We start from the raw sequence: 10,847 nt of genomic DNA, 5'->3' as shown, positions 1-10,847 counted from the left end.
GGTTCAGGAAGCAGAGAGAGACTAGGAAGAGCTAGATGATACGCACACAGCGTGTACTCGCATTCCCCGCTGAGCGTTATCTGCAAGATGTTTTGGAAAGGAACTTGTTGCCGGCGTTGTTGCATCGGTCACTTCCTTACAGATATTATTGGATGCTGGCAAATGGAAGTTCAAGTCCACAGAAGGCAGTTTTCAATATAGCATTTGGATGGTTGAAATGGCCTTATTTTTTCCTTCTTTCCAGATGGGGACTTCACGGGGTCCAGAGGGCACACCCAAGTGATAACAAAGTGATTGTGGTCCCTGCTGAGCAGGTGCTGGCCTCCTCCTCCTCCTCTCCTCCAGTGGTCCCAGTGTGAACTGTGCTTCTATTTTCCATGCACACAACTGCGTCTGGAGAAGATTTCCACTCTCACAGGGGCTAAGTACAGACAGTTGCAAAGCCCGAGGCTGAACTGATTCAATCCTCGCAGGTTCGTCTAAGCTGCATAGATTGAACCAATAAGCAAGTGAACAGCCTGCCCACCCTGCAAGGGGGTTCGTGGGATGCAAAGCATCCTGGGATGCTGGGGGACTGAGAGTTAACTTGAATCCTGAGGGGATCTGGGACAGAAGTTCAATAAACCAATTTAACCTAGATCAGTGAAGTCTGATACTACTGCCCTGACCCCCCACCACCTCCCCCACGGCTGTCCTGCCCACCCCACCTCCAGCCCTTTAAGAAAAACACAAACCAAGAAAAGCCCTGGGACTCACCAGCTCCTGCAGCAGCCTCGGGGCTTCGGGGGGCTCGTGCAGAGCCCCCCACGTGGCAGCAGAGCGCAGTGGGGGTTGCCCCCCGCCGGGCAGAAACGGGAGAGTTCAGGGGTCTTTGGTTTTTTTCCCCTTAAAGGGCCGGAGCTGGGGTGGGTGGGGCAGCCGTGGCTGTGGTAGCTGGGGGTTCCCCCTCCACAGTGGGGGGCAGCAGGGATCACCCCCCATCCAGCAGCACCCCATGAGTCGGGGCTTTTTTCTTCCTAAGTGCCGGGAGCTGGGGCAGGCGGGCAGCCACTGCCGGGCAGGGGATGGGCCTGTGCGATTCGGAGATTTGGCAGCAGCCGAGTCCGATTTGGCCAAATCGATTCGGGACAGCGATTTGAATCACCGAAGTGAATCGCTGTCCCCCGAATTGGCCGAATCCGAAGCGAATACTAGCCACTTTGCACAGGCCTGGTTACGTGCACCATCAACTTCTGTTGTCTTATGGACTCGAACCACTTTCCAGTCACTCCTACCAGTGTGTGTGTGTAATTTCTGTCCCTAGCCAAGGCGGCCGTGAGGCTTTCTGCAGTTCCTGCTGCACACTGCAGCGACTCTCTACTACATTTTCTAGCTTTACACCCTGAAAGCAGGTATACAGTCCAAGCCAAAAAGTGCTACGTTTTGGAAAGAAAAGGCAGCATGATACAGATAGTAAAACAAAGGGAAATTCTTCTTTAAAACACAGCTAGGGAGGGGATGTGTGCGCCACGCTACACACCGCGGTCAGAAGACGATACGCCCTGTGGAAACAAATCATTACAAAAAAGGAAGAAAGAAAGAAAGGTGCGCGGTTCCCTCCGGGTTTAGCAACAAACGCACATTTGCGAGAGCTGCGCGAGAACGCTGGGTCGAAATGAATGAAGACAAAAATACCGTAACCTTGGGCGTGCTTCCCGCGTGATGCTTTCACAGCGCTTTGCACACCTCAGGGGACTGAGGCTCATAACCCCCGTCACGTAGCCTGGCCTTCAGCGAGCAGATCGTTATCCTCGCTTTACGGCCAGCGAGACAGAGGGGAAGCGATTTGACCGCAATCCCGCAGCGGCAAACGTGGGCAGGGCTCTCTCCACGAGTCATAAAAATCCTACCTTGCACTTTCCCCTCACAGGTCCCAAAAATGCTCTATGAGGGAGGTGAATTAGCTCCCGAACCGATCTGGACAAGGGCCTGGCTGCAGGAGGTCTCCTCTCGCCTGGGTTGAGCGCACAGCTGTACCTCACAGCTTCCTCCCCTGCCCCTACCGGGATCACCTCATGCTGGGGCGCCCCAGTCTTTCCCCGGCAAGGAAGAGACCCCGAGGGGTGGAGGGAGCGGCAGGAAGAGCCCCGAGGACCTGAGGCGCCTCCAAAGCGGGGCGAGGCTGGTGCGGGCCAAACCCTGACTGAAACGATGCAGCGGTCTGAGGCGCAGACCATGGACAAGACCCGTGGCAGGAGGGAAGATTTGGGGGCACCGGGGTCTCCTTGGAAACGTCCGGCTGCCACGGAAAGGCGTCGCGCTGCCACGGAAAGGCGTCGCGCTTGGGCGATACAGGCTCGGCTCCCCTGCGTGCGACTCGCACGCTCGCCCAGCTTCCTCCGGAGGCACGGCGGGAATTTCAGGGTTGCCGCACGGGGATGGATTTGACACGTTCAGCCACGGGCCGACTTGGATTGAGGCCGAATTTTGCACAGCAGGACCTCTCTCCTCAGCGTGCTCTCCGTGGCGTGGTTTCCTGACAGTTAAGGTCTTTTTAAGTGCCTGGGACGCTACCTGAAATCCCAGTTAAGCTTGTAAAGCAGCACAGCCATGCACCGCTGCTTCTCACACCTAGCTGGAGACCAGTTAACGCTTCGTTCTGCAGGATTTTTAGCAGCCAGGGGCCCATCATGCCCGGCGCTTGTGAAATGCAGAGTGAATGGCAATCTATAGTCAACAGTAACAGAAGGGATTCGCTTACCTCAGACTGACCAGAGTCCTTCGAGGTCTGCATCTCGCGCATCGTGCAGATGCATCCCCGTGTAAAGGCACGGGAATCGGCCGTCTGAGCTCTCCCCCTTCTCCCTGAGGGAGTAAGAATGGGATAAGGCCATTTTCATCCATGGGATCCATTGGTCTGTGGCAAGGGGCTTACCTGGAGTGAGCCAAGGGCAACGGGAACAGAGATCTCTGGAGATGGTTGGGATCCCTCAGGAAATTGTAACCTAAGGGGGTGCAACATGTACACAGACATCTCTCCAAGGAGAATAAATGCTGCGGTGTCTGGAGCCACGACCACATGGGAGCTTCCACTCCTCTTATTACTAAGCGATAGTTGCGTGCATTTTTCATCTGAAGCACTCATTTAACTCCTGTAACTCTGCTTCATTCCTTACCCTGCTTTGTCCCGTTACTCTTTTCAAGCACGGAAATCAGAAGTAAGAGACAGTCAGCACTAAGAAATAAAACCTCTAGGCTGAGGCTCCTTATCAGAATGAACATTTAGGAGTATCGACGCTTTCTGAGCAGTTCGGAGGTTGGGTTTTGGGGTAGAACAACAATGAAGCTATGACCAAGTATGCTTTTACTTCTGAACGGGCGGGAATATTGTCTGTAGAAATGTCAATGGCACAAGAAACTGGTAGCACAATGCAACTTCCCAAATGAATTGGAGTGGCCATAAAAACACTTAGCAGTTTTGGAAATAATTTATTTCCTGCTTCTGGATTGTTGCCATAATTAAAATGTTTTGGCCTTTAAATATAGATTTTTTTTTGTTATGATTATTTTCAGTCTACTCTGGATGAGTCAGGCTTAAGAGCAGACGCTGATAGGGAGCCTTTTTTTTTTTTTTTTTTTTTTTAATGGTAGAAAGGTATCTGTGCTTCCATGCACGTTTTCTTTCAGTGGTGGAACGAGCATAAGGGTCCTGAAGTGCTCATTAATACACAAGCCTCTCCGGCACCACCTTTAGAAACTGCAGCCATGCTGACGCACCCTGATCCTTGGCTGCAAACCCGTTCAGCCCTCTTCGAGGTGCAATAAACTCTGAACAATAGATTCATTTCCAGCGAAACACAGCTACTCTGCTTTTGAGACCATCCAAAGCAAACAGCGCCATGCAGCATGTGGCTCCCCTCCCGTCAAACCAACGGCCTTACGGACCTCAATCTGGCTGCGAGCATCACTACACTTGCTTCTTTTCTGGAACAACGACATGGAGCTTCAGTGGTTCTCTTAGTCGCTCGCATCCAAACCTGATAAAAACCTCTAAATACTATAATTCAAGCAAAAATTAAAATCGATGCTGAAGCATTCCTGATGAGCCTAGTGTCTCAAGACAGCCAAGACTGCACTTAACCTATCTTGAGATCTTCAGATTAAAAGCAATAGTATAAAAGGATCAGAACTCGCGGCAGAGGTGATATCTGTTATATTAGACCAACTAGAGTTTTGGGAAAAAATTTAATTGCAAGCTTTCGGGCACAGCTTTCGGGCATCGGAGAAAAGATTGGAAAAGTTCTCTTGGGTAGAAATGGAAGTTCATATTTTCATAGGAGAATTGAAGGTGGTAAAATCTCCTGTTTGGAACAGTTCATTTTATATGCACATTAGGCTCAGAGAAAAGTTGCAATAGTCTGTTTGCCTCGAAGCTGTTCGGTGGTAAGCAGGATGCAGTCATATTTCCTTCTGGTTATGGTGTTTCATACTGGAGAGAGGGATTTAGCTCTCCGAGGAAATATGAACTTTCATTTCTACCCAGGAGAACTTTTACAACCTTTTCTCCTGCTTGGTGGCAGACACGCACTCATTCAGTCTTTGATGAAGCTCCTTGGCACAGCAAAGTGCATACTTTTATCAGTCAGAATAAGGATACAATCAGACCAATTCATAAACATGGGAGCAAATGACCATGTTCTATTCATTACCAACTATGCCATTAATAGGAAAAAGTGTGATTTCAGTTCATTGTTGTGTGTTAATGTAGCAACACGCTTCAAACAAAAGGAACAGAAGCTGAATATTTAAGTAGAAGGTAAACTTGTTCTGGCTGAGTGAAACAAAAGGACTATTTACTTTTTTTGTTGTTGTTTTTACGTAAAATTCTTGATAATAAAAGACCATTGTGAAAATCCTAATGATGTTTGAACGCAGGTTTCTGGAATATACCGTCCTGGAAAAACAGCAGGCAACGATGCCACCGCATGGATGCGAGCTTCATTGCACTGTTCTGCTTCCCAACAACAAGAGGCAAGACGGGTCAAACGTAGTTCTTAATATAGTGTTCATAACCTTAAGCCGACAGAAAAATCGTTTGATTTCCTACAGTTCAATTTGCTGTCTCACATTTTCTATGCAAGTTTCCCCAATAATAATGTTTCAATTGTGTGTGTGCAAGGCAAAGATTGCCACAATGTGCTAGTGCAAGAGAATCTGAAATTGAAATGACTTCAGACTAATTATTAATCTATTTTTAGTGCCCAAGCTGCAAATCCAAAACCAGTGAAACAGATACAGAATGGTACATTAGTACACTAGGGCATTTTAATTTTAATAATCCAAGGTGTTATTTCTAAAGGGATAACGCATATCTGCTTTTTTAAAAATAGGATTTACCTGGCAAATTCTGAAAAATAAAAGGGAGTAGTTAGTACTATTAAAAAGCTGTATTTAAAAATAAAAGTTGCAAGATGCTCTTTAACAGGTTGAACATCTGTGTTGAATATGCTGCAGAGAACTCACACTATGCCTGTTCAAATAATTCGGTCCTTTGGGTTTAAAATACATAAACAATTTGGAGGGCGAGGGCAAACGTTCAAAATAAAAAATAAATGTAAATGAAAGTTTAACTTTGACCCAAAAATTACACTTCAGTTGCATCCACGGTATTTAATTTGTTTGAATAATATAGTTACAGATAAACAGGTTCACTCCATATACAATTACTGATACTTTTTTTTTTTTTTTTTTTTTTTATACAGCTCATATTCCAATACATCAACACTATTTTATTTACAAGGTATTTATGTACATTAACATCTTTCTAAAGTCAGTGCATTGTCAATAAGTTTTATACAATAATTTACAAAGTGAATGTAGTTAATAGTTAACTTAATAAATTTACTACTAATTCATGAATTAATTTATTTAAAAAAAAATAATTACAACCAATATAACAAACACAGAAGATCAAACAACATTAGTAGATTGTGCTACCTGCTTAAATAAAACAATTTAAGTAACTCATTTGAAAAACCTTTCACTTCTCATGGAGTTTGCTGAGGGAGGATTAGACAAATGCATTTCAAAAAATCCATAGAGAAATTTCACAATTCATAACATTTCCTTTTCTTCAATATCAACGGTTACACTACTCTAAAGGTTGAAAGAGTGCATAGAATAGGGAGCAACACTTAAAACCTAAGACAATATTTATTTTGGAACTAATCTGCAAGTCTTACAGTGGCACAACTTCCAAAACGAGACAGGAGGGGTTTTGCCTCAGTAAGGACAGCAGATCCAGTTATATTTCTTCAAATGCATAAAAACAGCCCCCTTCTGAAAAGCAGACACTTGCCAGGAGGTTTGGCATTGGTGTAAGACATTTTAAAAGGAAGCTGGGTATTAACTAATTTTAGACAGTGTAAATGTCAAAGTAATCAGTAATTATGCCAAATCTAAAGGAAACAAATGATCAAAATAGTAACTTGCTGAGGCTGGAAGAAAAGGCTGGGGACAAAAAAAAAAAAAGCAAAACATTTAGTTTGATTCAGATATGCAAACAATTTAATACTGAAAAATTAGTCAAAGCAACCGTGACTGATAGATAATGCTTTCTTCCAGTCTTGAGCAGGACTCAGGCCTGCGCTCCTTGCTCGTGCAATTGGCTCAATGGGCAAGAAAAGCAGAACAGAGCCAGCGAGTAACAAAATGTGAAAGAAGTGGTAGCAAATTGTGATGAATGCTGGGGATGTGTTTTTGTTGTTTTTTTGAAACGGTAACTAAATGCTTAACCTGTTTCAGTGAGAAAGGTGGAAAATTAAAATTATTTGTTGGAAAAAACAAAACAAAAGCCCCCCCCCGGTTAAAACAATAAAAAGAATAATAAAAATTATTCAATCTTGCCACAGCTCCCTGACCGCCATAAATTTCTTACCTTAAAAAAACAAACACAAACGCACTCATGCGCGCACACACACACACACACACACACGCGCGCACTGGACAATTGTCATGTTCATTCGTTTCAGAGCCCTTACAAAGTAAATTCTACTTTTGAGTTTTAACTGTATGAATTTTTAAAAGTGCAAATTTCAAAAGCAACACTAATCATGAAATAACACGCAAGCTCAAGCATCTTCCCTTCAAAATGCTGGGAACACTTTGCACATTTTAAGAGACAGTGCATATAATCGCAAATGTACCGCCCCCAGCCTGAAGCGTTTTTATGAGGCATTTCAAGTGTCTAAAAGATACGAGGCCTCACATGGGAAGCTGATCCTGAAACATGCGGATTTGCACAGCCAACAAGTACAGAAAAAATAAATTCTAATACACTGATCCAGTGTAGAAATCAATCTGCTTCCAAATTAAAAATGATGTGGTTGCGCTCCCAACTGAGGGAAAGAAAGCAACTGAAAAAGTAGTGGCAAAACTGGAAAAAAAATCACCTAGCCTTGATGTCCATTCTCTGAGTTTTGTGTACGTTCTTGCTTTCCCCGTCTTGCCAATAAAATGGAATAAAACTTCAGGAAAAAGGAGGTAGCAATATCATGTTGTCCAAAGACAACACTACAATTTCTTTTCCCATCATCTTAAATCTAAGGAGAGCCTTAGGGTTTTGTCAGAATAACTGGTAAACTCTACACAACTCTATTTAGCTCTTATTTGGACTACTGAATTTAGCTCTTATTTGGTCCTAGTTGGCTTTTGTCAAACCATTTTATTTAAAGGCCAATGGCAGTCTTAGTCTGATGTTTAACATCAGAATTGCTTAGAGCATGTAGTGAGATATTAGAACAAAAACAATACTACCTTTATGTTAACTGCTATTTAATTAGGGTTTTCTTTTTTGTGCTTTCAGATCACTGGATAACTACATTAAGCTCATCCACTTCGATAACATTTTTGCAAAATATAAGTTACAAGGTGGTATCCCTCATGCTCTCAAACTGTCCATGGAAGATCGCTTGCTCACTGTAAAACACAGTACTTTTTATAATCCGATTCAAAATCTTCATCCATGCTGCTTGTGTCTGCCATCTTTTTGCCATCTATCTTTGGCAGAAATTGTGCATAGTCTACCCCCTGCTGCTCGTAGAAAAGGATGTAGGCAGAGTCGGTGTCGATTTCATCGGGATGTAATTCCTGCGAAGAAGAATACATACGTACTGACACGTACAGTTGTACAACAGTGCTGCCAGTGCTGAATTTAAACACGCGCGTTCCCCGCAAAAACAAACCACTTTAAAAGCAGAGGGCTAAAGCCAGACCGGTTAAATTTTCTCACATCTCCCTTCTCTAATTCCACAGGCTCAACTATTTACTTGAAAAATGAGAGGATTCCTATAAATAAGAAATGCGATTACTAAGGGAAAGTTTAAAAAAAAAATAATCCTGAATTATCCAGTAGCTGCAATGGAAAGTGTCTAACGCAAGTGCAGAATACTCCTAGACTTATCTTTTTGGGCAACTTTTCCATTTTGGCTTTAAATAATCAAGTCACTTTTCTTACCTGTGTTCGCACCCAACGTGCCAATTTTAATTTTAAGAAGTTCTCAAGAGGTTTCAACTCATCATTTTAAAGTTCATGTTAGGTGTTTGTATTTCCAGAGAACAGGTCTTACAACATTTACATTTCTTCTCAAGAGTTTATTTAAACACCCTCCTGACCTCATAATTTCTTTACAAGAATTAAATACATACCTTGCAGCTACTGTCGTTATAGCAGTACCACTTGTTGTTTGGGTTTTTGGCATAAGTAACATAATGACCCCCTCCCATAATTCCTGAATGGCACTAAAAAAGGAAAAAGAGAGACAACATGAACCAGCATTTGTAGGAGAACACAATGAGATCTGTGTTCGGTAAATGCGTGGCAACGGACCTCATCATAACACCATGTAAGACAGAAGAGAGAAAGGAATCAACAAATCCTAAAATGTTCAGCTGCTGAATGGGTCGATTGTTCAGGCTCTCAGATCAAACCCTTTCCTGCCAGTGTCAGTGCAGCCTACAGGGGTATAAGAGTTGCAGTTCAAAAATTGGGACACGATTACTCAGAGAGATGAAAAGGTAGTAAAGACCACAGAACCTCCACGTTTCGTGGATGCTGGCGATTCCAGTTCAACGTGGACAACCTAGGCTTAAATTTCTCTCTTGTGCCCTCTTCCCCTTTTCTCCTACACACATTACTATTTGCCTATCCCTCCTAACCCTGAAGACATGCAGTTCCCTCTTCCCCATGTCCATGCTATTAACAAATATTACCAATCTGGTCTTGTACAAGATTTAGTAAGTTGGTTTGGTAATTTTTTTTGTCAGCATGGCTAGGAGAAACCTGTTTACAAGGTGATCATCTAATCCCTTGATTGCTGCAACCACTGGTGCCCATGTCTCCTCTTCCAGATGTCTAAAACAATATTACAAAGATTATTTTCTCTGCCTATTCCTTTGACTGATCAGCTGCCTCTGAGCCCTTCCCCACTACCTTCCTTTTGCCTACCGCTTCTTATCTCCATCTTTAAAGCCTGCAAAGTTCTGGAACCACTGACGTTAAAGGTAAATTTTCCAACAACTTAAATAGGGCTAGGATTTCATCTATTCCCCCATACCAACATTGACATCCTTTCTGAGGATACCTTGGGTCACCTGAAGAAGAATGTCTTGCACTCAAAAGCTTATCCAACTCTTTTCCAATGGCACAGTTGGTCCAATAAAAAGGTAACGCTAAGAAATCTGGCTGGGGTCATCTGACCCCAGTGCTGTTTCCTGCCTAGGCAGGGGGTCGGACTCGATAATTTGTCGAGGTCCCTTCTGACCCGAACATCTATAAATCTATTAATCTATAAATCCTTGCTCCTTGCATAATCTCTGGACCATCATGGCTACAACATTACTCTTGCACTCTGTTTCTCTCAGACATATCATCTGCCTTCAAGGATGTCCTGAAGACTTAGAACAGTTGTTCTCAATGTTTTAAGACTCATGGTACCCCTTGCTAGAACAAAAATGTCAGGTCTTAGCAGTCACTCATTTCTTGACTATGGAGAAACAGAGTAATTCTGCTATTAAAAAGAACGAGAAGATCACAAGTCAGAATATTTTTGATGCTATGGATACTTGTTAGAAACCTTGGGTTTCTCTCATGAATCATGGGCTGATGTTTGCACACTTAACAGTGCTAATACTGCGCGGCACCCCACGTCACCCTTAAAAGGACCTTGCACTGCCATTTAGATGCGCTTTACATGCATAAAACATCAACTTACCGAAATTGCATATAGATTGTAAATAGGGTTGACACCGACTTCTTCTCTTTGGTCATCTGTAATATCCTCCTCGCTGTGGTTATCCATCTGACCATTGATACTGCCATTGCTATACGCGTTCTGCTCACAAAAGTATCCATTGGCTACAGTCACCTCATTGTCCTGAGCAGCGAAGAGCTCATTCTGGCTACCACCCAAAATATGCCCTCTGCTAAAGGCATCTCCTTGGTCAGAAGTGAACTTCTGCTCAGGGTCAGTACCATTGTCTTTACTTGCATCCAAGTTTTCTTTGCTACTTGACAGTTTGTTTTTGCCTAGCTGTGGTAGCCGAAGCCGCCCTTTACCTCTTCCTAAAGTCCTTGGGCTACTATTTGGGCTACTGGTTTTACTTGAAGGACAGCTGGTTCCACTTCGCCTTCCTGGTGATGGAGATGCTGGAACATAAAGAAGATAAAGTCCTGTAAGATGAAAGCCTTAATTTCTGGATGGAAGAATTTTTCCAGTAATTAGAGATATTAAACACACATTCCAGCCACATTTCAGCCACCACAATGTATGAAAAGGACTACAATTTGAAACTGTTAATTTTGCCTGGAT

At 43.5% G+C, this 10,847-nt stretch overlaps 1 protein-coding gene across 1 annotated transcript in view; it reads right to left on the bottom strand.

Moving 5' to 3' along the window:
• Positions 1–5,623: 5,623 nt before the first annotated feature.
• The window catches only part of USP32 (ubiquitin specific peptidase 32), a 131,244-nt gene continuing 126,020 nt past the window's right edge, over positions 5,624–10,847 (bottom strand). Inside the window, exons 33-35 of the mRNA XM_014522638.2 lie at positions 10,251–10,684; positions 8,686–8,778; positions 5,624–8,127 (exon numbers count right to left, since the gene is read on the bottom strand). Of these exons, the coding sequence (XP_014378124.2) occupies positions 7,954–8,127; positions 8,686–8,778; positions 10,251–10,684 (701 nt within the window). The 3' untranslated portion in view covers positions 5,624–7,953. The remainder of the gene's footprint in view (positions 8,128–8,685; positions 8,779–10,250; positions 10,685–10,847) is intronic.

This window comes from Alligator sinensis, unplaced genomic scaffold (assembly GCF_000455745.1).
Source record: "Alligator sinensis unplaced genomic scaffold, ASM45574v1 scaffold118_1, whole genome shotgun sequence".
Classification (NCBI taxonomy): domain Eukaryota; kingdom Metazoa; phylum Chordata; order Crocodylia; family Alligatoridae; genus Alligator; species Alligator sinensis.
The sequence above is the reverse complement of the archived record's forward strand: the minus strand, read 5'-3'. Positions and strand labels throughout refer to the sequence as shown.